The sequence below is a fragment of the Pocillopora damicornis genome, chromosome 8, assembly GCF_964200805.1.
Source record: "Pocillopora damicornis chromosome 8, jaPocDami1.2, whole genome shotgun sequence".
In the NCBI taxonomy this organism is placed as follows: domain Eukaryota; kingdom Metazoa; phylum Cnidaria; class Anthozoa; order Scleractinia; family Pocilloporidae; genus Pocillopora; species Pocillopora damicornis.
The window spans coordinates 3,786,374-3,813,179 of NC_142677.1; the positions used below are offsets into that span (position 1 = coordinate 3,786,374).

Consider the following 26,806-nt stretch of genomic DNA (forward strand, 5'->3'; position numbering starts at 1 on the left):
GGCTTTCAATAAGAATCAATATTAACTTGTTCATTTCGAGAGCTGGGAAAGAAAGCCAAATGTGTTTGTGGCACAATACATCCGCGAGATTCGTTTATGTTCCCTTTGTTTTAACTTTCTTCTGCCGCTTTTGCAGTTTCATCGCCGACATGTCCGATTTTTGAAAGTTTGCTCTACGCACTTTTTTTCTTACGTTGGATCAAAGCGCGCAATCCCGAGCGGGCAAGATGGGCTCATGTTGGCTGCTCAAGTAGCCGATTGGAACACATGCAGGATTCCGGCTACATATTGCCCACGGGTGCTGTCAGCTACGTAATAAAGAAAAGATACCATGTATTTCGATTGTCATTGTTGAGAGCTCTTCGTCTTGCAAAAACGTTTCAGATTCTCTGATTCGATGTCAGTTATTTTGAAAACGTAAATGAAATAAAGCAAGATCGCGCTATGAAGCAAGATAAAGTAAAATTGTTCCTTTTAATGTAATTCCTATAACTGCTTCCTTTTGTTGGTTTTTCATTACAACAGAAAAGTTACTGAAAAGATTCTTTCATATATTATATTCGTATATAAATAATTATACTTCATTGTTTTCAAAAAATAATGGCATTACAAACAAATAAAATGAAAAACAAAACAAAACAAAAAAACTCAAGACTTCAAGATTTGCGACAAATTTATCAGTTAGAGAAAACACAAATGAGCAACTCACAACTTGGTCGCACGCGTTTGATTTCCCGCGTTTAGCGACGATCACGTGTACCTTTTTACGAATTTTTATTGGTTGCTGAGCTTCTTTCTCGTACTCTGGCCACTCTATTGTTAACTAAAGCTTTAGTTTTCCTGCCTTCAAAAAACTGATTTAAAGTTCTATCTATTAAATTAACAGATCAATGTTTCATTTAGTTTATCCAATCGGCATAACTTGTTCTGGAAAAAGAGCTGGAGTCGCAACAACAGCAGCGCCAGTTTCAAACTTCCAAATGACAGAGCCGTCATCACCGTGTAGAGCGTAAACAAATTTATCCGAGCTAGCGGCGTATACGGCGTTATCGCGTGAAACAGCCACCGACGCCAAGATGTAGTCACCTGTTGTTGGAGACCATATATGTGAACCGTCAGTTTGATTGAGTGCCAAGATGCGCCCATCGCCAGATCCTACAAAAACCTGTGGTTTTAGATGACAGAATTGCACAGATTAGAACAACGAGGCTCTACATGTCATTTCGAATTGTATCTCGCTAATTCTACAGGTCTGTTAACTAGAAAAGTAGGCAAGGAATTCGGTGTTGGAGGCAGTTTTCAATTAGGTTTCTTACGTGATCTGGACTGTAATCATTTGACATCTCCATGCGTAGTGATTGATTAAAAAAAAAAAATCTTGCTACCTGTTAAACCAATCACATACAAAGCTCTAGCTAGTCGTTAGTTGGTCCCTAGCGTTTTCCCACACTTTAGAAAGCCTTGTTATATGAACTTTGATCCAATCTAATTGAAAGAGTTGGTAGGCAGCGACAAACTTCACTCACCCTTCCGTCCTCAGTGATGACAGGCGATGACACAACCTCCCCGCCAGTATTCACTGTCCACTTCAATTTTCCCGCCAAAGGACCGCTTACGGAGTTAACAGCAATCAGTTGACCCTTAATCAAGCCAACGTATAGGGTACCGTCCAACCTACTGACCACTGGAGAGGACTCTATTTCGGACCCCGTGTCATACGACCAATACAGTTTACCAGTTTCGCGGTCTAAAGCGTAGATATTATGGTCTAGGGAAGCAAAGAATACGGTTTGGCCACCAGGTAGAAGTGTTGGAGAGCCATAAACGCTTCCAGCACTGTCAAAGGTCCACACGATTTTGCCCAAGTTGGCATCGAGGGCGAAAATATGAGGTGTGTCTTGAGAATCCGTTGCGTTCGACTTATCCGTGGTGCAGCCGACGAATAGCAGTCCTCTTTGGTTGTCCACAGCGACAGCACCCCAAATTGGGCAGCCAAGATCTGTCTTCCAAACAACAGATCCATTTCTACCATCTAAAGCATAAACAACCTTATCCTGTGAACCGATGAAGACAGTTCCATTCACACTTACAGTTGGGCTGGCCACAACAGCACCTTGTGTTACTAGAGTCCAAACGACTGATCCATTGGCTGCACCAAGTGCGTACACCTTACCATCCACGGAGCCGAAGTAAACGATCTCCTCGTCCTGGCTGAGCGATGCAGACGACATGATCTTGCCAAGAGTTCGGAATTTCCAGATGACAGTTCCGCTAGCTGCGCCGAGTGCATACATGAAGTGGTCTTCAGAACCAATAAACACCATCGGTGGTATCGCTGAGGCATCACCGAAGTCCTCGTCATCTAATAAAAAGAGGAAGATAAAAAATAAACCATGCGAAATTAATTATGAATATGAGATGATTATATTCAGTGGAAATGGTGGTTTGCAGGCCCATTACATGTTTAAATAGCAAAAACGCTCGGTTTCTCGAGTTAACCGTCAATTGAGCCCTCATTTCATCTTCGCCCTTGGCAGTTCGACGATAAGAAATAAAAAAAACTTTAAATCAATTTACGCCCACTTGATTCTTAATCTCTAGGGAAAATTTAAAGGTAAAATATCACTACGTAGTTTATCCACGACCTGCCATAAAGCTACGTCATGTGAGTTATAACAGCTGAGTTATAACGGTGGTAAAGACACTGTACCCCAACCTGAAGAGGAACATTATAAAATGAAAGCTACAAGGAGAGGTTTTAGTCAACATAGCCACATTTAAGAAGATACATCTAATTTTGGTTATGTTAAACTCACAACAAAGCCCGCAGCTTTCTTGACAGTTAACCAGCATCCAGTCCGGATTGCTTCTGCATTCCCCTGAAGTTGCCCACTGTTCACAGTTTGAATGCTTATCTGAGCAACCTGCGGAGGGTTTATGAAGTCTGTTACGAGGATTTTTGTAACTTTTTAAAAAGAAATTTATCAGATCGTCCACATATTCCGAAAAATAAATTGCAAGGAAAAAAATCACCGTCTGCACTGAGTAGGAAAATGATCCTCTTATTTGTTGGATTTTTCCGGGCTTGGCCCTCTCATTTTTTAAAATATTTTTCGGGGATACTAGATTAATGTTTTTCCCTCTTTTTTCGTTGATCACGCGTTTTCCCGGAGATTTCATTGGTTACACATTATTCGGCGCTTTTCACTGAGAGCAAGTTTCCCGCGCTAGTCACTAATGACGCATTTCCCTAAATTAGCACTACCCGCGCTTTTGCCTAATTTCACTTTTTCCCGCGTCTGTCAAATGTAATCCGCGCTTGTCATTGGTTATAAGTTTTCCCCCGCTTGACACTAGTGTCATGTTTTGCCGCGCTCGACACGAGTAAAAAGAATTTCCGCGCTTGTCATTGGTTAAAAGTTTTCCCGCACCTGTCATTGATTACAATTTTCCCGCCTTTAGCACTGATTTCTTCGCAGAATATCTCCATCAAGGACGAAGTCTACAATTCAGAAGTTTTATTGGACTTTTTTTTGTCTTTCTATCATACTAACCTAATCCTTTGTCTAGTTTCTGTTCCAGAGGATGGTACTCATAATCAGTGATGTTGGTGAAATAAACGATTTCATTTTCGTTCAAGGAGAAGTCCAAGGCCCGGAAATTCAAGTAAATGTTGCGAGGGTTTTTTGACCGCGGAATGACTGTGACGTTCATGTGGATGGCCCAGCGAAGAACGACTTGAGATGCAACAAACTCATAATGGCTGGCAACCTCTAAAATCAGCGATGAATGAAGGACAGGGTTTTTCTGCAAACCGTGGAAGTAAACCCATTGGGTGCCTACAGGAAAGAGAACACTATGTAAAAAAAGGATGATAAATGAAAAATAACTGACTCGGGTTCGTTCAACTAACCTTAGTCCATGGGAAAAAAAACTTGATTTAAACCTCATCTTTCGTGAAAACCTTTTCAGTTCGCCTCAATTAATTTGAGTCATTTCCTCGTGAGGTGCAAAAATTTCCGTCAGCTCAAGGGAGGCAACAAAAACTAATAACGAAAAAGCTTATCCAAGGACGGTGAGGATTGGAGGAGATTACAAATGCCAGACATTGAGCATCATAAATAAACATATCAAGTACAAAAACGTTAAAGTCAGCAGAAGTAAAAGTAACTGATAATTCAAAGATCTTATTCAACAAAACCTTACCGAGAGTTGAATACCCAATGTACCGGATGTTATGTTCTTGACAAAACTTTCGAACTTGCCTGTCCTGATGAAACGGGTCAAACCAGTTCTGGACTGTTGATACTGGTACTGTAACAAGTTTTACTAGTTCTTCCAGGTCTTGTATGTAAAAATTGCTGACACCTAAGCTGCGAATCTTTCCCTTCTTCTGCATTTCCTCCATGGCTTTCCAGCTCTCTTGCCATGTGCCTTTAGGTTCTCCTAAAAGCATCAACATATTAATTTCTTGCTCAAGTGATCCGCTAGAACTATTTTTTTTAATGGAAATTAAACAAAAGATCAGAGTTTACAGTACAAATACTTAAACCATGCCCACCCAGCTTTTCAAGGACCATGAATCAAGTGAGTACGGAAATTTTAGGCTTAGATAATAATGGGTAAGGGCAGAGATTTAAGAAATAGGGGCGAGGGGTCAACAGTGAGGGTGAAGAGTCAAATGTCAAGGGTCAGAGGTTAGTGACAAGGAGCAAAAGGTAAGAGCAGAAATGTGAGAGATAGCTGTAAGGGGTCAGTAATAAGAGATGAAGAGTGAAATGTCAGGGGTAAGAGGTCAGGGATGAGGGAATGGATGTCCGAGAAAGGGGTGAGTTGGAGTGGGACTAAATAGTACAATATGGGATAATTATAATTATGAAAAAAACTTGCCTTCTCCGCAGATGAGGAGAAAGTCGTCGCAGGCCTGAGAATGTATAAGAAACAAATCGATGTAGTCCGTTTTCAGAGATTTCAGAGACATCTCAATGGCTTCTAATGTTGTCTCATAGCCAAGAAATCTGGGGTGTAGTTTGGTCATAATGAAGATTTCTGCTCGAGGGATTCCACTCTCTGAAATGGCTTTTGCAACTTGTGGCTCTGAGTCAGGATAGCCTTGTGCAGTGTCAATCAACCTATTTAGAGATAAAGAAATTGGAGGATGTTATTTGAGAAAGTCAAGTCTGCTTGAGAGTCAGCTGGTCAAAATCATAAGAGCTCGCTATGAATGGGATTAAACAACTCCACCAAAGCATACCAAAAACAAAATAAACCCAAACAGAGAATAAGTTCAGATCCCTTGACTGACGTCTAATTTCTCCCCACAAAATCACCTCTGAATCACACATTAATGTTATGAAAATAGAGGAAATGATCACCAACTAAAGTAGCTCTTGATCATTAAGCAAATTCTCCTTCTGTGCATATTAGGAAATGTATAGAGGACAGTTTTGAGAATATGTACACTGGTGTTAGGTTGTAAAGAGTTAAACACCCAGTACTAGCAAAAGGCTAATATTTAAATTGGCTTAGTTCTGCATTTCTCAAAACAAGAGCTCAGTTTTAAGTTGGAAAGATTTTTTGATCGAAAAACCAAAAAACACCCAACATCTCAACCTTGTGTGCCATAAGATTTAAACTGTTTCTTAAAATTTAAAGTTTCTAACACTAATGGCAATTTTGAATATGAAAGCGATCTTCACAGTTATGAACACTACTTGTTCATAACTGTGAAGATCGCTTTCATATTCATGTCTTTATCCGCAGCTCAAATATATGACTTTCATATATTCCCAGCCGTTTAATGGCAAGTTTTTTTTACCTGTAACCAACTTCAAGAGCTGTCTTTACGGCTTCTGTCGTGTTTTCCATCAGTGTTGCTGTACCAAACCCCATGACTGGCACTGTGGAGGTGCAAACATAAAGAATGTTCAATAATTAACAATGACTAAAGCATGATAGCATGTCACTACTGTTATTCAAACCCTTTACACCCTAACATCAGTATGCATATTCTCCACACTGTTCTCTATACATTCCCTAGGGAGCTGACAAGGAGAATTTGTTTAACAATCGAGAATTTCTCTAAATGTTGATCACTTCCTTTAACTGCATGACTTTCATCTTTGCTTCAGGGGTGATACTCCTGAGAGAAATTAGATACTACTCACTCTTAAGGTTAAATGGTTTAAAACTCTCAGGGTAGCCTTTAGTCAGTAACTTAAACAAAGTCAAACTTAAATCATAGTCTCAGATTTACATTAGAACCAATAGGACTTCCAGCTCAAGCTCAAAGTATTTTCAAAGTTACCATTTAATGACCAGAAACTAAAATCTTGTTGGCTGGCAGGCGAGTATATTTTTTATTTGCTTTTAGAGATTCATGGAACAGTTCAAAACTGACACTGGAACAACAAACAAGAAAGAGGCATATTTTTGTGAAAGAAAAGAACAAAGTAAGAAAAAAGTAGGAAAATCTTAATCTCAAGTTAACTTTGGACCTAACAAGATGATTATAGTATTGGAGGTAAAAAAAAAAAGGACATGGGGGGGGGGGGGGGTGTGCGGAGAAGAGGAGTGGTAAGAATAGAAAGATGGAAGGGATGAAGGGGTAAGTTTAGAAGAAAGGGATAAGGAGGGAGATACAAACACTGTAAAAGTGAATAAGATATAGCAAAATATACTGCTCTATCCCCTGGATACTGAGCTGTCCATTGGACAGAGTTATCCAACCTTCCAACAAACAAAGCCTGAAAATTTAACTTCAAGAACATTTTCACCTAGACCCATTTCCAAAACCCTCTCTCCCATATCATTCTATCTGTACTTAAGGAAGCATAAAACAGAATCACTCGACATGGTTAGTGTGCTTTTTGACTGAGTGTTGTAAAACCAAAACCAAAGCAATCGCAATGGCCAGTCAGAAGAAGGAAAATACATTTAAGAACCAATGGGAACTAAAAGTAAAGACAACCAAACTGCTTAACGCATGGAAAAGGCAGGGGATCAAGTTGTGATTGGCTTACAGTAGTCTTTCATCTAATTGCTTGAGAAAGTGGCACAAGTTTTCTGGACCAACCTCAGAGAGAGGTAAAGCATTAAACCAAATTGCAATCCTGGATTATTTTTCATGCTCAGTTGAAAATTGTTCTAACTTCAAATGGTTACAGCAAATAACACAATCAGTATCATGCTTATTACTGGTCATCACTCACTTGTATATCCACTTGCAAGGACAACATCTGGTGGTCTCTCGTTCTGTTTTGGAATCCTTAGGGGTCCACTACTTGGGTCACTAGTGTTGATTTTGAGAATGTCATTCAAGGCAAGTTTCTCTTCTGGGCACTGAATCCTGTCAGGTTCATAACCAACTAATTTATCAAACAGCTCTGTTACCTACAAAATACAAGAAGAAAAAATAATTAATTAGCAGAATGGACAATAGTTTTAGCTGTCTGAGTTTGGGCTTGAACCCTAACAGGGACATATTGTTACAAAGTCATGGACAAAACACTTTCAAAGGGGAAAAGGGATTCCTAACTTGGAGTCCAGACTAAGCAGACATGCTCTGTGAAATATTTATCATATCTTTACTGTGCATCTAGTCATGAGTTTGGGATTTAATTTCTAACCTTGCAGCACAGCTTCAAATGAAAGATTAATGCTACAAGCAAAGGAAGTTAATTTAGCATTGGTCAGTCACTAGCACCTTTTTAAAGAAAATCTACAGAAGACAAAAGTTTTTTAAAAACTTCCACTTGCTAACAAAAGTTAATTACAATTAGCCACGTAAAGCAAAACATTTGGAAAAAACTGACAGCTTAAAATTCTGGAAGGCTATACTCCACTTCATAAATGCTAAACTGACCAATCACATTTTTGACACCAGCCACTGGGATATGTTAAATACAGTAATACAATCTTTGTTTAAAAAGTATAACAATCTGGTATCAAAGATTAGGGAGAGTACCTTTGTAACATCAGTGTCTTCAGAAATCCCTTCTTTTCTAAACTGCCCTTCGAAGTTGAACATTGCAAACCAGACATTGATGCCAATGTTCGGAGAGTCATATGATCTCACTATGTGCCACCAGTATTGAGGGATATACAACATATCACCTATCAGAGAATGTGAAATTTTGCGACACCAGTGGCAACAATTACTTTGAAGATATATTCTTAACCCTTAACTGACCAAGACAGAATTTCTCCCTACACTATTAATACAATATATTAACAGAAAAGTGATGAGAACAAAGAAAAATATTGGTTCAGGGATTATTCTAGTTGATCCAATACCAACTTCTCAGAACTAATATCATAAGATATGTATGGTAACTAGAGTTACCGATGAGATCCAGTGGAAGAGATAAAAATTACTGGTTATAAAAATAATTTTAAAAAAATGAACAAGGCTACTTACCTCTATTCAAAGTTACTTCATAGTAAGGTACATCTGCTAGTTTGGGATACATCTCCAAATCTAACCTTTCTGGATCAATGGAAAGGACTCCTGGAGCAATGGTAAACTGATCAGCATGAAGTTCCTTTGCATATGTGCTGTTGACCAGATATACCTTCTTTGAACCTGATACAACTGTAATAATGTTCTCTAATCCATCATGATGAAAAGCAGAATTTGCTTCCCCACCATTAAATAATAAATTCAGGTTGTCTATGGTTGACCATATCTCATGGCAGTTTAAAATTGATGGAAGAAAAATGTCTTTCAACATGGCACTGTTCTGTGGAAATGCAGAATCCAGGTACACATTTTCCTGTTTATAAATATTCAAGAATTCTCTAAAAGCCAGTGGTTTTCGGACCGGAAATTCATTTTTGAATTTCTTGCGATATTCTACAGTGAAAATTTCAGATCCATAATTTGAGGTCAAGTAAGATTCATTTTGCCATAGCTGGACTGCAGGCCAGTGGTTAGCTCCATTTCTGATGACCACTGGCCTCCTTTTGTGAATGTAGTTGTGATAGAAGTCAGCACCACCAGGCGCATACTGCAGACTTGAAACTTCACCTTCTGCTTGTCTGTGCTCACCAAAAGGTTTCAAGTGGCCTGGAGAAGAAAAAGAAATAATTCTTTCCATCCCAGATGTGAAACACATGTGACTTCTCTTATGAGAAAGGAATTGAAAGGGTGGAAAAAAAATTGCTTTATGAGTTCTGATCAACTGTTAGATTCTCCTTCCTAATCATCTTGTATTCTTTAGTAAAACTGATGGAGAAGTAGATGTTGAATCTGAAAATTTTAAGAGCTTTATTCTCTCACCCCTGCGACTTCATTATGTTATCTGGAAAAAATTAATATGTTCAAATATCTACTCATGCTCCTAAAACCCCCCTTCTGATATCCAATGCACCTGTTGTTCTGAACAAGGATTTCATTTTGTGTACATAAAAACTAGGAACCTCAAAGTTTAATTTTAAATGAATCATTTTCCTATTTTTTTCAATTGTTGTTTTTGCTCTTCTAGCCGATCAAATATCAGCAGAGGCCGCTTTTGTCCAAAGCCTGTAAGGTGAGCACAGGTGAGTGTCGACTGAGGCTCTGGGTATAAATTACGTGGCCATGTGGTTACCCCGCGATAAACAAACCAATCAGAAAATTATACGTATGTCAAAAAATACTACGGCTCAAACATTACCTCTTAAACAAACGTTTCTCCAATTGCGGCTTTATTTTAATGTAGGTACAAAAGTGCCACTGAAATCGGCAAAAGTATTTTTTGTTCAAATACAAACATTTTGGATGTGTTCGTGGCAGGTCTATGCCTGACATAATACAACAATTAAGTGTATTCAGCGTACGCGTTGCTTAGAAAGGTGTTCTCGTTTTCATATAAAACACAGTTCTAAATGCCTATTAGTGAACCGGCGGAAAATTCATTTAGAGCATCGATCGTTTGCAGAACAGCCAGAAAACTTGAAAGAAGTCTTGAAGTCGTTGACCTTACTTTATTAAAAATCTTGTTAAAATAAACTGTAAAGGAATACCTTTTTGCCCGATCTCATCACATCCATCTTTGTCGCAATAGCCTTGAGATGAAGCCGTTGTTAAATACCACAAAGAGACAAAAGATAACAGCAGAATTGAACCACCGGCGGGAAAATATTTTCTTCCGTGATCAATCCACAACATGTCGCAGAAGACAAGCGAAAGTGGAGAGATTTCCTGCAAGTTTTTCCCCTTTTATCGGCTGAAATACTGTGTACACTATCTTAACGACGCTTCGAAGTATCGCAACTCATAAATAGTCAGCTGATTTCGACTGACCATCTGTTCACGTCTCATTTTGATAAGACCAATCGAGGGAAGATTTCCATAATACGCTTTAATGCACTCTTCGACCTACGCGCATAACGGAAATTGCGTGACTATGTAAGGAGATTATAGTTTCGAATCAGTAACAAGCTAAACTTGAAACACGCGATTTTCTTGTTTTGCCTCAGTAGAGGACCAAAGCGCGATTATTTTAGAACCCAGTTTAAAGGATTATTCAGTTTCTTAGGAAACATTACCTTGAACGTAAAATCACACTCAGCAATCCATTAAGAAGCCGACAAACCATTGTTCTTCCGATCGTTGACTGATTAACTTATTCTCAAAACATTAAAACATTCACCGCGAAATCGACTGTTGAACAAGATAAATAATGGCGCTACATGAACTAATGCTAACGCTCTTTCTCTTCAGTAAACTTTCTCCGTCCACGGCTGATATTGAAGCAGGTTCTCAAGTTTGGGAGGCAAAGGAGAATTTTCAGTTCGGTATTGCAGAGGGAAATGTAGAGGTAGAGTGTTCTTTACTTTGTTATGATATTAAGCAGGTGATAGAGCAGAACACGGCGAAAGATCTTCCTTTGAAAGATCGCGCAGTAGTAGTCTTTCAGAGTGTGTTTTTTAATTGGTTTGGGGCTTTTATTGGGTTTTACCTCTCAAATATTAAATCGACTGACATGCTGCCAACAACTTTTATATGTTTTTATGTTTGGTTTACGATGTGATAAAAACGAAAGTTGCAAATTAAGTTTCGGAAACTATCCACGAAACATGACAAGTTAAAAATCCTTGAAAAAGTTGTTAGGATATTATTTATCATTCTGGGTTTACTTGTTCTTAATATTGTACCATTAACTCGGATTTAGTCGTTAAATCCATAATATATTGGGGAACTTAGAGTGGTTGGAAGATTCGACTTCCAAATGTAGGCGACAAGCAAGGTCAATTGAGGAAATGCGTTATTTACATTGTTTTCTTGTCTATTGATGTACCTACAGCTGGTTTAATATTTTGCAATTATAATCTTACTTCAAACCTTTACAAAATTAATTATGGAAATATTTTAAAGTTGAAATGTCAGCTCTCTGGTTTCATCAGAGATTTTAAGTTCATTTTTTCAAAGTTGTGAGTTCCAGTGTTAGGGTTACCGCTTTTTAAAAGTATTTTATATACTTGTCCCAACACTCAGAGTGAACAGAATTAAAAGTAATGATCATTAACCAGCTTTGGATCGGCTCAATGGACAGGAGCATTGCTGGTTTAGCCTTCCAACTCTCAAGATCTGATCGTTAATGTAATCCCCTCTAGCTGATATACATTTCCTTGTAAACTAGTTACAAGAATATGGTGTTAGATCAAGATAACCACTTTTAGCTGAGTTTACTTTAAGTATTCTTATTACCCGTTTGTTGGGTAATAAATAGATATTATGGGGAGAGGTTAAATTTTGATCACTCTGGTGAATTGGAGGGTTAAGCCAGGCAGAGTGTAGTGGTATCACTAGACATAGATAGGCAACTATTGTCTGAGGGCAAGGGCTAATGAAGGTGAAACATTTGGCTTGAGTTGAGGAGGTATAAACCAAGTGCCAGCAAAGCTTAAAGATTACGACAGAGAGTCAAGAGTCAAATATTCCAACAAAGAGCCAAATATTTTCCCATCTTGCTCAACTTACTTCAGTTGATAAGCATTTTTATCATGTGAGCACCTCATTTTTTTTCTTTCCTCCTCAGTTTCTCTTACTGTCTCATTGAGCAAAAGAAAAAAGACTGTATTGCTTTTAAGCCGTTATGCATTGATTGTTTTGGTAATGTTGGGTCAAATAATCATATTATGAATCCCATTCACAGGCTTTATGTCCTAAGTTACTTATTAACTTGTATTTCTAACTATGATAATTCCTCTTATATTTATATATTTGTTGGCTTTTCCTCCCCTCTGATCAGCCAAAGATTGCATTATATCTTCTCATAAACACCTTGCTCTAACAAGCCCAAAAGAAGATACTAAGTTTTTGCCTCGTGATTCATAAACTGCACTCCCACTTCACAGCCATCCAATTTTGTTGATCACTTAACATAGGATTACAGACCGAATTTGACAACACAAAGTCCTATCACCATTATTAATCATCATGTTAAATTCTTAATCTTGTAGGATTCTGTTCTTGATGTTGACCTTACTTCACACCTATCCTTCAAATATCAAACAAATGATGGGCGAAACATTTTTGTCTTTGACAAGCTTTTAAAACCAAATACCCTGAGAGCATTTTTAGATTATCTGAATATAGATTTAGGTTCCTGGCAGTTTCGGCTTTTTGAACCTTACGATGGCGGTGTCGAAGAGTTATCAGATAATATTCCATGGGTGAATCCTGTAGACTGTGTTGAATTTTCAAAATCTATTGTGGGTAAAACAATTCAGAAGGCAGTGATGGATGCTGTTGGCACAAAAGACATTTACTATCCTTACAAAGTAAGAGGGAAACTTATGCGACGAGGAGACTTCACAAAACTTTACACTGATGCCAATAGAACGGATGGTGAATTTTCTGCTGTGATGTTCTTGAATCCAAAATGGAGGAAAAATGATTATGGAGAGCTATATTTGTAAGTATAGAGTACTAAATCAATTTTATGCTGATAATTGACAAATTCACATTTATTTTACAAAGCCTGCATAATAATTACAAACATAAACAAACAGATCTACTGCATTGAATAAACTAAACTGAGCTTGACTCCTAAAAGTGACTAGAATCTAATTTCTCCTTACAATATCACCCCTGAATCAAACATTAAGGTTATGAGAATAAAGGAAATGATCACCAACTAAAGAAGCTCTTGATTGTTAAACAAATTCTCCCTACAACACTGTAGGAAATGTATGGGAGATTATAATACATACTGATGTTTAAGGGCATATTAGGGTTGATTAAAGTTATTAAGCCTTTAACAAGGGGTTTAGAAGGAAATTCATCCTTTCTTGTCAGCTTCCATCATCAATACTCTTTTCTCAGGTAATTCCTAGAAAGTTGACCCTCTAACTCCCATAAGAGACCAAGACAGAATTTCTCCTCAGTAAAAAATCAAGCTAACAATATCAAGCAGATTTTGTGTTAAGAATAAAGAAAAGATGCTTTTTACCAGATTATTAGTTTTTCCAATGCAAAAATTCTCTGAACTAACATAATATGAATTTTACGACAGACAGTAAGGAGGGACACTTATGAGATCTGGGTGTGAAAGGGTTATTCAAAGTATTTTGTTACTGACAATAAATTTTGTTAATGTTTTTCTCAATCAGTGATCATGTGTAATAGTCTGACACAGTCTTGTAGTTATTGCTCTATGAAATACATTTTAGAGATGGCTATTGCGTTAAATCATCTGAACAGTACTATTAATTTACAAATGAAGGGTGTATCAGAGGAGAAGTCTTAAAAGATGGGTTGGGAAGAAGAAAGACTAAGAACTACAATGTCATTTTCCATACAATAATTTTCCAGATATGATGAAGACATTGAAATTGTTGCTGGAGCTGTTCCTAAGTTTGGTCGCCTGGTTGTTTGGGACAGTTCTGTTTCCTACCTTCCAAGACCTCCAAGCATTGCTTTCAAGAAAGGCCAGCTGCTTCTGCATGTACAGTTCTCAAAATCAAAAGAAAAAATGCTGAAGAGCTATGCAGATGTAGCTGCATCAAAAGCTATACGTCAGGCTGCATATGATGCTGGTTTTATTGGCAGTGATAAGCCAGTACCAAATGACATTGACATTGAGAAGAATTTTGTCTCAAGTTCTAAATCACTAGAAGGAAAGGAGATCCATGTGTTTGATGACCTGTTTGAAAAGGAGGATTTGGATCGGTTGCGAGCATTCATTTTCAAGCATGGCACATATTATTATGATGATAGCGATGAAGGTGATGATGACAGTGACAATGTTCAATGGATCGCAGGGTTTGAGATTGATGCATATATCAAAAGTAGACTGTGGAACATTATGCAGCAGGTAAGCTCTCTTGCTTGTTTAGGTTAAGTTGCCACAATTTGAAAATCATCTCATTCTCTCTCAATTCTTAAATGCTATTGATATCTAAAACAGGGGTTACAAAACAAGCCAGCAATCATCAGAGTTCCACCAGCCACTTGATAACATATTGCCAGTTACTCTTGTCAATATAATTACCTTTTGGCCCTTAACCCATTAATTCTCAGATTAAATTTGTAATTCTCCTTACTTTCAACCATACAATTCTTCTAGTGTTAGTTCAGAGAATTTAGTATTGGATCGATTAATTATTTCCAAATTGATATTTTTCTTTATTCTCATCTCTTATCTGGTCGATATTGTATTGATATTTTAAGGAGAAATTCTGTCTTGGTCATTCATGGGAGTTAAAGGGTTAATGGACTTTTCACAGTTACCTGCTTTTGCAGTGTCTGTCACCATTAAAATATTTTGAAACGCCTGCTAAAACCACTTTGTCAATTAAAATTCTTTGCTAAAAAAAAAGAAAACATAAAAAAAGAGCTGGTTTTTATTTTAGCCCTTTATGTCCCAAGATCTGATTGTTAATTCTCCCCTCTAGCTGCTAGATACAAGAATTTGGTGATAGATCCAGATAAAAGTTGAGGGAAAGTGTCATATTTACTTCGCAGACAAGTTTGATCTTGCAATGAGAGAAGCCAGCTAATTTTGTGTGCAGCACAAGATCTTTCTGCTTCAAGGAGCTTGTTGTCACAGTTAGATGAAGTTTTAAGTCTCTAAATTATTCATCACTCCTCTTACAAAATTTAAAGAAGTTCAATTTTACTTGTAACAAAATGCTATTCAGAGTGACTGGTGCCCATTGATACTCCAGCATAATGAGAGGCACAAAAGAGAGGCAAGAGTTAAGTGTGTTCAGTCCAAGCATGTAACAGATGACCCCAATCAAAGCTTGTAATGAAATCTTTTTATCTAGAGTCAGTCATGCTAATGAATGAATCATCTTTTTCCACTTGTATACTCGATTTCTATATCAAATCTGACTCACAATTCACCATAATCTAAAACAAAAATGGATTATTAACCTTAAGAGTGACTAGCTTCTAATTTCTCTGAACATTGTAACTCCATGATCACACATTATGGTCCCGAGAATAACAGAAATGGTCGCCAACTAATTAATTCTCCTTATCAGCACCTTGGGAAATGTATAGAGAACAGTATGGAGAATATGCATACTGATGTTAAGGTGTAAAGGGAAAACAAAGACTTTGGTTTTTTTCAGACGTTAAAACATATAACAGGGCGCGACAAGTGGTTCCCTTACGACATCTCCTGCAACTTGATCAGGAGTGCAGACCACACCCGTATACACCAAGATTGTGAGCCACATGAAGATGAATGGACATACCTGATATATCTAACACCAAACTGGACAAAGAATGACTATGGAGAAACAGCTTTCTATGAGACAATGACAAATGATAACGAGATTATCACTGAGGTGCGACCAAAATACGGAAGGGCTGTTGTCTTTCAAGGTACTGAAATATAACTATGTTGATCTTTGTAATTGTTTTGGTGATGGATGTCGGAGAAAGACTAAACTACACAAGGAGTAAAATTATGTGTAATGCGTGTCTGTTGTTTTTATTAAGGGATGTAGAAGTTTGGAGAAGAAAGATTTAAAGTAAAAAGAGGAAGTGCTTTGCATCGGTTCCACCTCTGGCTGTGAAATAGCTCATGACGCAAAATCAAATTTTTGCCAGAGAATTCTGTGTTGTAATAGGTTAATTATTTGATCTCTGATGCAAAATGAACAAACTGTAACAAAAAGGTCAATTTTTTTATCAAAATCCTTAGTAGTTTATAGTATAATATGTAAATGGTCAAGTCTGCCCAGGGAACCAATTTTCCGCTCGAGGAAGAGCTTATTCCGGTTTCTTAGTCACTCAAGTCCCAGATTAACGGGAGGCAGGAGCCCAATGGGCTCCTGTGGGAGGTTATGTTTGGCCCCTTTAGAACGTTTTTATCGTTAATCTCTACTCAATACATTAAACCCGCGATTTCACTAAAAATATATTGATTTTCATATAGGAGTGCCCTCAGGGGTTTGAGTCACCGTAATGATTCGATTTAGCACCCGTGGCGCTTATTTACTTATGATACCTTTAGAGTCGGGTGCTTCTTCGAAACAGGGTACTTGTTAGGGACAGGGCACTTATTGTTATTTTTTTATTTTATTTTATTTTATTTTGAGAAATAGCAGAATGTGTGGAACGAAGTTTTGACTTTTTAAGGAACAGCTGCAGAAAATGTAAACGTAACAAGTATTTAGTGAACGTTTTCGCATAATAATGGTAGGAGATGTACTCGAGTAGTGTTTTCACTAAAACAAAATAGAGGCGCTTATTGGTAGGAGAGTGCTTACGAAATAGGGGCGCTTATCAGAGTAGAGGCGCTATTAACAGAAAAAAATTCAAGGAAGTCGCTTGTTAGAGAGGGGCACTTATTGAATCGAATCAGTTACTGTATTGAGAGTTAACTGAACAAACAAGTAACAGCTGTTTTAGGTGCTTCAAAAAAAACACTTTCAATAACTAGCTGTGTATTCCCTTTGGCCCCAGGAATCATTCCTCATTCAGCAAGGCCGCCCAGCACAAACCAATCACATGCTCGCCTCACCTTTGTTGCCAAAGTGTCTGTGGATGAGTTTGTGGGCCGACACAAGGCATTCAGAGAGGAAATGAGGCACTATCAGGGTCTGGTGGAATCAGAGAGTATGCTAGATGCAATGGAACGAGGACTAGGTAAACTATCATAGACTATAACTGCTCAAACGAGTTCTCCTCTCTGGCACGCTCACCTTCACGTAAGATTCCTGTCTTGAGCTTGATGTTTGAAAGAATTCCCCTCGCTCTAATGAGAAACCTCTGTATAAGTAGCAATTTCAGAGTTCTTCTTGTGAAACAAGATGTACTTGTATTTTTAAACATTGTCACAATTATTTCACGAAACTCGCACTATACATCGACCGGCTTAGATCGGTTTTTCTCGAAATCGCTTGCGTGACGCCACTGTCACGCTCACTTCCCGTTTCCGTTCAGACAAACCTGTATTTTTAAATCGTTTCCATTTTGAATATTGTAGGCTTTCAACTAAAATAATGCATAATGTACATGGTAGTCTTATAAAGGGAAGACTACACAGAAGAATTTGGTGACTTGCTTTTTTTCCTTTAGAAAAGCTTTAGTAAGCCCGACCACGAGCCCATGACTTGGCCTAGCTAAGTCGCCCGCTTTGATAAACTTGCTTCTCTGATAAACCTAGACCACAAGCAGTCCCTCTTTTTCGGCAAAGTCCATCGTGCGAGTAAAAATAAAGTCAATGAAAAAAAAATAGACTTTAGTCCGCCTCGCGTAACCCTGGGAGTGAGGCGGACCAAAAGTACTTACTCTTGCTTTTTTACTCGTGCGACTGACTAGGGACTTCTTCTTGTTTACAATACACCTTCCCCTCCCCCTCGCATGCGTTATAGGCAATTTGCGAGTTCTCATGGGTTCCTTGTGATATGTTCCCTCGTTCTGATTGGCCGTCTGGATTACTCTCAGTTGGTTTTGATTGACAACATCCCTTTGAAATTCGCTCAATAGTTCTTTTCTCGTCCGGCTAGATTTTGACCCAGAAGCTGAGGAAACCGAGCCTCGTGATGAGATGTCAGACGACAGAGGAGACTCAGAACCTGACGATGAAATGGAAGAAGAGGAAGAAAATGAAGAGAAGCCCATCAAGATAGAAAAAGAAGCTGAAGAAAGAGTTATACACGAGGAGCAACCAGACCACCCAGTCCTTCAAGAACTAAACTCGCGTCTGGACGCAGTCGCGCAAAGTGGGGGCCTGGATCAGATGAGAAATCTTCACCGAGAATTACATGCAAGACATGTCACGGCACGACGAGAGGCTGTAAAACGAATTACAAATCTTATCTGAGGTATAAAGAAGTTTGGTAGTGTAAATATGGAAATAAACACAACGTAGTATCAACGGTGAAAGTATTTTGGTTGACTGACGGAAAGTGAACATGTGTTTGTAAGTAACTCAGTCAAGCTGTGTCCTACGAAGATAGACGTTGAATGGCCGAAATCGAACAGTAAAGTCGAAATCAGGCGGAATTTTCCGAAATCGGACGAAACTGAAAAATGCACCCGTTTACAGCCAATCAGACACGCGTGATTTTTTTCATGTTCATAATTAAACTACCAACAATTATTTCTCTAATGGACGCTTTTTAGTTGACTAAAGTTTCACCAAATTTTGAAATATTCCTTAACAAAAGTTTTATGGTCGATAAAATTCTTTTGCGAACCGAAATGATTTTAATGCTTTTAAAATAGTGATTGAAGATGTCTAGGTAGTTTTTCCAGACATTTTCTTCGTTCATGTTTAGAAAGCTAGTTCTTTCTTGGGATACTTGAAAGCGCCAGTATTATATCTAGTAACCAGGCCTTTTTCTAACTGAAGTGGGACCGCGCTCGATGCCACGGAGATGTTACTCCCTTACTTGAATGTTGCCACCACAGGCAGACTACACTACGTGTTTGTAGTTAATAGTTGTTGACATGTGACGACAAAATCTATTAGAGTTATGAATAAAATTGCATATCTAAATTACTTCTCGGTCTGATTATCTCAACAAACGAATCTGCAAGCGATCCTCGCAGTTATGAACACTACTTGAGTAGTTGTGAAAATAAAAGGCCTGAAAAAAATTCAGGCCTGTCGAAAACGTGAAAAAGCTGTGCCAAGTTTCCCTAATAAGTCACGAGTTAATCACTTGATTTAATGATATTATACTACAGAGTTTCGGTTAACCCCCAATCACAGCTCTTGGCTTATTCGAAAGAGACACACACCAAACGTCCCGTTATAAGCACGTGGAATAGTGTAATATTCCTCCCTAGGAATTGTTATTCATGAGATGGTAATAAGGTATGGAGAATCGCTCTGGCCGGGAAAGCCCAAGCCAGGCGAAGGGGTGATGGTGAGACGGATCAATCCGACCGGGGTTGGGGTGGGTGGGAAAACGCTTCGATGCGCAGAAAACAGCCCAAGGCCTCAAGTGAAGTGACAAGGAGTGATACAAAACAATCTATTACATCCAAAATCCCTAGGGACTAATTACCAATGCTAATTGAGTTAGCATAGTGCCACATATGGGACGACAAAACACGTGCCACATACATGTTTGGTTATGTACAGATAAACGAAATCACGTATCGTACAGTTTCCAACAGGCCCGTACGGCATTAAACCCGTCATGGCTTCAAATCCTATGGAAGTCATGGGGTCTTATTTTAATTTTATTTTACACAAAGAGATACCGGCTACCACTCGAGCGAAACGGCTGAAATAATTTGAATATTTAAGTGTTGGTTGAACAACGAGTCGACAGGAATATTTATTTACGAACTTTGATCAACGCGTCCCAGATACAGAGCCGCTGTTAGTTACAGCAGTAAAATGGAAAGTAAAGGAAAAGGAGAGAAAGCCTCTTTGGTTTCTTCACCGAATTCTAAATCCACTTTGTGCCATCCATCGAAACTCGCTTTCAAAGCGTACTTTCTCTTCTTCTACGCCGCCGTTGGAAGCTCCTTTCCGTATTTGATGCTCTTTTTTAAGCAGCTGGGAATGAGCGCTGCAAAGGCTGGAATTCTGAGCGGAGTTAAACTTTTCTCTGAATTTATCGGCGGGCCGTTTTGGGGAACAGTCGCTGATAAATTTAGAATTCGAAAGATTATTTTATTCGCGTCTCTTGTGTCATTTTCTTCAGGAATTTTATTGTTTATGCCTTTTCCACCGAGAAATCAAGAGTGTATCGAGACAAGAGCGAACGGTACAGTGATCAAAACACCACTGAGTTTTACCACAGGAGAAATACGATACGATAAAAGTCATGACGACGAGGAACAAAGCGTGGAAGATGGCGGGTTTCTCAACCATACAGGTCATTCAAATTTCACCCGTCGTATCGACGAAACCGAGATTTCACAGATATTTACAACTTTTTTAATTATAACCATTAGCAGTCAAATCGTCGGCTCAGTAGTGTTCAATATGCCTGATGCGTTGGTCGCGGGTTTCCTCCAAGAGGGCATCAGTACGTTCGGATACTATCGGGTATGGGGCGAAGTTGGAGTCGCTATTGGTTCGTTCGTTGTCGGAGGTGTCATCAACTTTTACCAGTCGGAAGTGTGCGGTGAGATCGTGAAAAACTACTTCGTTTTATTTTATTTTTTTGCTGGGTTTATTTCACTAGCGATGTTCACCCTAATTTTCCTTAAGGCGACATATCCGGATGAGGACACTAATGATTCAAACTTGTGGCTTTTAGTAAAAGAACTTATGCGCTTTCATAACGCCATGTTCGTGGTTGTAGCTTGCTTCTTAGGCGTCCTCGTAGGTTTAAACGAGTTTTTCGGTCTGTGGTACTTAGATGATCTGGGAGCAGAACCCTACATGTTGGGCCTGGCTTCCGGTTTGCGATACACAGTCGCCACATGCGGGTACACTCTCTCTAGAATAGTTATAGACAAATTCGGACACACATGCACCATAGCAGTCTGCTTGCTGCTCTACATTGTTGATTACATGAGTATGTCGTTCGTTCGGAACCCCTGGCTGGGCGTGGCACTGTTTAGCGCTCAGGGCTTCTTATACGGAACCAGCTGGTCTGCCTGTGTGGTTTTTGGTGGTACTGTGTCACTGCGAGTTGGTTTTTATTCAGCAACCCAAGGTAAGTGAATCAGCGACTGGAGTAACTTTGAGTGTAGAAGGTTACCTAAGATTGGGTTTAGCTTTAATTCATAAGATTACCATAGCAACGACACAGCTTCTCAGAAAAAATCGTCATTTAAGCTGCATGTGCTTGAAACTCGATAACGAGTTTGGCGACCACATTTTAATTATGCTCAATTGCAACTAAAAAAAAAAATTCGTCTTAATCCTTTGACTCCCAGATCAAATTTGTAATTCTCCTTACTGTCAACCATACAATTCTTAAGATGTCAGTCCAGAGAATTTAGTAGTGGATCAACTAATTATCCCCTAATCGACATGTTTCTTTATTTTTATCACTCTTCTGGTTGATCCTATATTGATATTGTAAGGAGAAATTCAGTCTTGGTCAGTCATGGGAGTTAAAGGGCTCACGCAGAGTTGAAAATTGCCAACAGTTCAGAGCCACCTCGATAATTCTGATATCATTTTCAAGGAAACGAACGCACAAGTATGGTAGTATCTAGAAATCAAAGAATCTGGCTTTATATAAAAATAACGAAGCACGCAAAATGGCTGTGACATCCTTGTTCCCAGGGTCCTCTCTCTTCCTCCCTAGAAGGAGAAAGAGAGAGGACCCTGGGAACGAGGTCAAACAGTTTCGTGCTTGGCATGCGCATGCCTTCGTTTCTAACTTCATATTTCTTTGCCATCAGGCGTCCTTGGCGGAGTTTACTGGGGCTTAGGAGTCGGCACAGGTGTTCTTCTCAGCGGTGTTCTGATAAACTGGCTCGGCGTTGCCAAGACCTATTTTGTTTACTCTGTGGTGACATTTATAGTTTTAGTTCCTTTTTCACTGGCTAACTTTTGGAACAGATCGAAGGATGAGAGAGGAAACAGTGACCAAGAATATAATTTATTGGCGAAGGAGACAGAGGAAAACCACTGATGACACTGAAGTGCTTAAAAGTTCTTACACCAAAAGCGTGTCGAGGTATCGCCAACTTACACCTACCCGCAAGTTTCTTACGTCTGTCGAAAAAAATTTCCGCTACTACAGCGCCACTACGACCTTGACTGACTTTTATTACTTTTTTTTAATCATCTTCTTCTCTTTAAAGTTCAGGAAGTAAACTATAGCTATAGTTATATCACCATACCGTGAGGTTCTGGTCGACATATCGCTGATACGCACTAATCTACTACATAAGTGTTCTGGGCATTGTCCATTTGAGCATTTGTAGAATAAGCATAATTAATTTAGGTAGTCAGTCCAGTCTCTTGCATAGGGTTGCAGTACGTTGGTTTCTCGTTTTAAGGCTTAAAATAACACGAGCTGCTTTTTTCTGAAGACGAAAAATTCGTCTGTTACATTTTAGGGGTGTTGTGAAAAAAATTATGCGGTCGTTTAGGGGAAGAAATAGTCTGATCGATCTAAGAAGACCTATACGTTTTGTCAGTTTCCGACATAGTTGTTCAGCATATTCATTAAAGCTGAGGTCTTGATCGACATAGACTCCAAGTAACTTGTGACTTGTGGCGTTGTCTAACTCTTCCCCTTTACTGGTAAAGATTCTCATCTTACTGACACTAGTACCACCGATTTTAGTGCGTAGCCTAGTCCCAGTTGCAAACCTAGACTAGGCTACGCACTAAAATCGGTGGTACCAGTGTCAATAAGGTGAGACTCTTGGTTTGGTTATCGAAAAAAAATCTCAAGCCTTGAACCAAAATAAAATTGGCATGTATACACGAAATACTTGCAAAAAGAGAGAACGAAAGAATACAAATACTTTTAAAAAAATTCACTTAAATTCTTCATTTTACATGTACAAACTCAGAAAACTTGTACCGAGAAATGAATTACACACGCAGGAAAATAAAGTACATATTTTCTCTTACACTGCGGGGAGCGTTCTCTTGCTTCTTGAAACTAGGTAATGCATCATAGAGTTTAAAAACACGCACACGCAGCTATAGTATAGACTACGAGCAAACCCTTTTTTTCGAAGAGGTCCGTCGGGCGGGTCGAAAAATATTAACGAAACAAAATGGATGTCAATGCGCCGCGCAGAACTCTGGAAGTGTGGCGCACGAAAAAGTAGCCTTTCAGAGTTCCGCGCGGCTGACCTAAATTTTTTTTTGGCCGATTTTTTTTTCCATCGTGCGTCTTCGAAAAGGAGGAACTGCTCGTCTAAACATAGCATAAATGATCCTCTTAAAAGCGCAATTTTTCCCAATCAGATAAGAAACAACTCCGGCTGCTTAGGGGTACCGTTAACACTCGCGAATTTTTCCCAACAATAAGTTTATTGTTTCCCAATCAGCTTGTCAATTAGATAAACAACGTCGCTTAAGAGTACTGTTAACACTCCTAAATTCATTCGAAAATAAGTTCGCAAGACAAGACTATCCTGGTCATCTTAATTCTACGAATAAAATTCTATAGTACTTTGTAAAGTCTTGATGCCAATGAATGTTCCTTCACGAACAAGCTCAGATCTCAATCCTCACGGATTCTCTAGAACTGGCACTCCCCATTAAATCTCTAGACACTAGAAAGTCCAGTTCACGATTTTTTCGCTCCACTACGTAGCATTTTGATTTTCCGAGGCAAGAACAGTCTGCAGAACCGTTGCTGTACTTTCTGCAATGAGGCAAGCTAGGGATTTGGGCGGAATTTGAATGGCGAAACGATAATTCAAGACCGCTACTATGACGGGAAATACCAATATTAATGTTGTCCGCCGACCTTTTATGTGCACTGTTACCATTTGACCATCTTGAGTCTTTGCTTTCTCTTCCCAATCCCTTTTCAATTACTTTCTGTCGACTTCCGTCTGTCATCGCGTCAATAAGATCCAAAATGTTTTGGAAATGGTTTCCAGTCTCTCTCCAGATTGTGGGTTTTGAGTGTTGAAAGACCGCTCCGTTATTGTTTAAAGAGGCGCACATTTCCGATTCTTGTTCGAACATTTCCAGCTCTTCTGGATTAAAGTCGAGAGGCTTGATATATGACGTGGGACCAAACAGAATCTGAAATGCATTTTCTTGTTCGCCATCCTCGTCAACTAAGCTATCCGATAACCAGAAGCTGCCGTGATTTGCACTCGCGGTGGCTGTTACGAGAAAAACAGTTGATGTTGCAAATTCTGGAACATAATTGGCCGATGCGAGTGTAATAATGGTTTATAACCTACGGCTTTCGTACATAAAAACTTACTTCCCTTTTTTTAAAATTTCATGACTTTTAAAAGGTAACACTTCCTTAGCATTACATAATTGTATCATCTTTCATTTGAAAACTTGTTTTGATCTATCACGTCCCCATTTTAGATAAAATAATTTTTCTTATCGCCAATACTATCAATTTTCCTTTCAAAAATTGCCATTAAGTTAGTGTAGAGAAACCAGTTTGAATAGTGAACGTTTTCTTAGCTCAGTCTTGCAAGTGGCAGAATAGATTCGTATTTCTTTACATTGCTGCACATGGCTCTGTATCACACTGTTGTTTAATCACTTAAACTAGTCTCTGGCTGGGGCTAGCTCGAAATCTCTAGGCTCCAGTAATAATTAAACTATGCTTTAAATTTTGCGTGTTACCAAGTTAACTGTAAACAATTTTACTTTATTCCAATTTAATACCATTCTTATGAACAATGAAAGATTCGTTGTTATCGTTGTTAACCCTTTAATGTACGTTATCATCCAAACAGCTCAAAATTTATAAAATAACACATAACTTACAGTTTAGAGTGTGGGACCGTGCGCGTAAAGACCTTTGCCGGCGACAACATTTTGCCCCAGGCCACTTGAGAGCGCGGATGTAAGCTCGTCTGAACGGGAGCCACATGATCCCGTACAACGCAGGATTCAGTAAACCACTGACCATTGGTATCTGGGTCGCACACAATCCAAAAAGAGAAGGATATCCAATTGAAAAAATACCAAGACATAAAGCTACCTAAAAAAAAAAAAAAAAAAGAAGGTTTCTAAACGAAGAGAACAAAATTATGAATCTACTTTTTATATTTACATATTTATTGATTTCCCAGACCGATTTCTAGTTCATGAATATTTGAAATATGTATTCGTTGATGAGTTCAAATGAACGCTACTGATCCTTTTAAGAAATCGTTTTAATTATTGCGACTGTACTTTCAAGATTCCCGAGCTTTATTTCTGAACCTGCTCATATCTGCGAGGCCTACGAAAAATCTCCCACCTGAAGTTTACACTTAATATGATCCATTAGTTCATAAATTTAATAATGATATTTAAACAAAAAAAGGTAAGTAAGTCGTGCGGTTACTTTATAATCTCAGGTAAATGGTGGTTTTCGCGGGCGCTGATTGGCTATTTCGGAAGTGAATAGCAAGTACTATTCATCTCCACTTCGGTGAATAATTATTAATTTTTCTGTTGACGTAGTGCAAAAACGAGATTATATTTGAGGAAAGGGGCTTATAAAGGAAAACACTGGTTATTATCATTTAATCGAACGGCCTAATGAAGTCGTATGTAGTTTGTATGTAAGAAACGTGTTATTCAAAGAAAGACTTTTGGCATTTCTTTAGCGACACAAAGTTAAACTTAAAAGAAACTTTAAATGGTGAAGAAGTAAAAACTAAAAAGGAAAACAAATTTTGCCGATACTTACCATCCATGGAAGAAGAGAAGAGAAGTAAACCACGGCTACCAATACAACCAGGCGAGAAAACTCTTTCGAGCTCGCGAAAATGTCTTTCTCTGCAATAAGCTGTCTTGATGAAATATCCATGTTCTCATGTTTTGCATTCTTTGTATCGAAAGATTTCTTGCCAGCCATACCAAATATTGCATAAAAGCAAAAACAGCTGATCATCAACAAAAAACAGTGAAGCAGAACAAAAAACTGCGCGAAGGGACTGTCATGAGGGAATAAACAAAACAGCCCTCCGGAATCGCTGGAAACTTGAAAACCTTCGAGCCATAACAGAGGCCATGTAGCAAGAAACGTTGCACTGATCCAAATGCCGAAGAAAATTATGATAAATAATTTTCCTTTCCAGTGTTTGTGGTAAAACTGTGGCAAAGTTGTCACAAAAACTCTATCTAAGGTTAAGACGAAGACTAGTATTGTCGCTACGATGCGAAAGAACACCATTAGCCAGGCTTGAACTCTGCACAAGGTGAAAAGATCTTTCAATTCGCTACTTTTGTCCAAAATCGCGTACAAAGCAATTCCGTTAGGCCCGAGCACGTTGAAAACTTCCGTGAACGAAAGAGATACGATTAGTAAAGTGTACGTGTTTTTTCTTCGGGTGAATTGTAAGATGCTTACGATCGTGAACGAGTTTCCCACAAGAATAAGGACAGAACAGACAAACAGGACCACAGCAAGCGAGATGTGAGCCTCTGCAGTCTCAGTTGGTAATTCTCGGTCTCCATTTGTGCTTATGAGTGCCATGATGTTGAAGTTCTTGGCGATGAAGCTAAGTTTAATTTTGCAGATGATCCAATTCTTCTGTAGAAATATATTTGCAGATGTTGTTTGCACATTCAGACAAAACAAATATTACAAGCTATGAGAACAAATATCTTACTAGCGCAGAAAACCGATAAAGAAACTCGGCTACTTTCTACCTTACTTACTAAACACACTTAGGAAGTACTCTTGGTGATGTGAAAAATAACCTTGAGCTTGAATAAGTGCGTCTCAAGGCCGAGGTATTGCTGCGATTTTCATAATATCATGAATTTTTACGGAA

General features: G+C 38.7%; 4 protein-coding genes across 4 annotated transcripts; 2 read left to right on the plus strand and 2 right to left on the minus strand.

The window, feature by feature from the left end:
* Positions 1 to 455: 455 nt before the first annotated feature.
* LOC113675519 (uncharacterized) lies at positions 456 to 10,392 on the minus strand. Its single transcript, XM_027192111.2, has 11 exons — positions 10,006 to 10,392; positions 8,420 to 9,067; positions 7,967 to 8,115; positions 7,212 to 7,392; positions 5,819 to 5,900; positions 4,891 to 5,132; positions 4,207 to 4,446; positions 3,555 to 3,839; positions 2,817 to 2,924; positions 1,527 to 2,362; positions 456 to 1,165 (listed from the first exon to the last, which is right to left on the minus strand). The coding sequence occupies exons 1-11, from the start codon at positions 10,148 to 10,150 to the stop codon at positions 905 to 907; spliced, it is 3,177 nt and encodes a 1,058-aa protein (XP_027047912.2). The 5' UTR covers positions 10,151 to 10,392; the 3' UTR covers positions 456 to 904.
* Positions 10,393 to 10,438: 46 nt separating this feature from the next.
* LOC113675521 (uncharacterized) lies at positions 10,439 to 18,950 on the plus strand. The gene is made up of 6 exons (XM_089214210.1): positions 10,439 to 10,802; positions 12,448 to 12,902; positions 13,802 to 14,303; positions 15,568 to 15,823; positions 16,910 to 17,092; positions 17,956 to 18,950. The coding sequence occupies exons 1-6, from the start codon at positions 10,665 to 10,667 to the stop codon at positions 18,270 to 18,272; spliced, it is 1,851 nt and encodes a 616-aa protein (XP_089070336.1). The 5' UTR covers positions 10,439 to 10,664; the 3' UTR covers positions 18,273 to 18,950.
* A 562-nt stretch (positions 18,951 to 19,512) lies between these two features.
* Positions 19,513 to 22,566, plus strand: LOC113675523 (major facilitator superfamily domain-containing protein 6). Its single transcript, XM_027192116.2, has 2 exons — positions 19,513 to 21,075; positions 21,773 to 22,566. Exons 1-2 carry the CDS (start codon positions 19,803 to 19,805, stop codon positions 22,003 to 22,005), a joined length of 1,506 nt encoding a protein of 501 aa, XP_027047917.2. The 5' UTR covers positions 19,513 to 19,802; the 3' UTR covers positions 22,006 to 22,566.
* A 283-nt stretch (positions 22,567 to 22,849) lies between these two features.
* LOC113675522 (uncharacterized) lies at positions 22,850 to 26,787 on the minus strand. Its single transcript, XM_027192114.2, has 3 exons — positions 25,717 to 26,787; positions 24,804 to 25,020; positions 22,850 to 24,175 (listed from the first exon to the last, which is right to left on the minus strand). Exons 1-3 carry the CDS (start codon positions 26,503 to 26,505, stop codon positions 23,553 to 23,555), a joined length of 1,629 nt encoding a protein of 542 aa, XP_027047915.2. The 5' UTR covers positions 26,506 to 26,787; the 3' UTR covers positions 22,850 to 23,552.
* Positions 26,788 to 26,806: the final 19 nt, after the last annotated feature.

Coding starts and splice junctions, on each gene's coding strand:
- LOC113675519 (XM_027192111.2), bottom strand. CDS start 10,150: ATGTTGTGGATTGATCACGGAAGAAAATATTTTCCCGCCGGTGGTTCA. Junction 8,116..8,419: donor TGAAGTAACTTTGAATAGAG/GTAAGTAGCCTT, acceptor ATTCTCTGATAG/GTGATATGTTGTATATCCCT. Junction 4,447..4,890: donor TCTCCTCATCTGCGGAGAAG/GCAAGTTTTTTT, acceptor TGATGCTTTTAG/GAGAACCTAAAGGCACATGG.
- LOC113675521 (XM_089214210.1), top strand. CDS start 10,665: ATGGCGCTACATGAACTAATGCTAACGCTCTTTCTCTTCAGTAAACTT. Junction 12,903..13,801: donor GATTATGGAGAGCTATATTT/GTAAGTATAGAG, acceptor ATAATTTTCCAG/ATATGATGAAGACATTGAAA. Junction 14,304..15,567: donor TGTGGAACATTATGCAGCAG/GTAAGCTCTCTT, acceptor GGTTTTTTTCAG/ACGTTAAAACATATAACAGG.
- LOC113675523 (XM_027192116.2), top strand. CDS start 19,803: ATGGAAAGTAAAGGAAAAGGAGAGAAAGCCTCTTTGGTTTCTTCACCG. Junction 21,076..21,772: donor TTTTTATTCAGCAACCCAAG/GTAAGTGAATCA, acceptor CTTTGCCATCAG/GCGTCCTTGGCGGAGTTTAC.
- LOC113675522 (XM_027192114.2), bottom strand. CDS start 26,505: ATGGCACTCATAAGCACAAATGGAGACCGAGAATTACCAACTGAGACT. Junction 25,021..25,716: donor CTTCTCTTCTTCCATGGATG/GTAAGTATCGGC, acceptor TTTTTTTTTTAG/GTAGCTTTATGTCTTGGTAT. Junction 24,176..24,803: donor ACGGTCCCACACTCTAAACT/GTAAGTTATGTG, acceptor TTCTCGTAACAG/CCACCGCGAGTGCAAATCAC.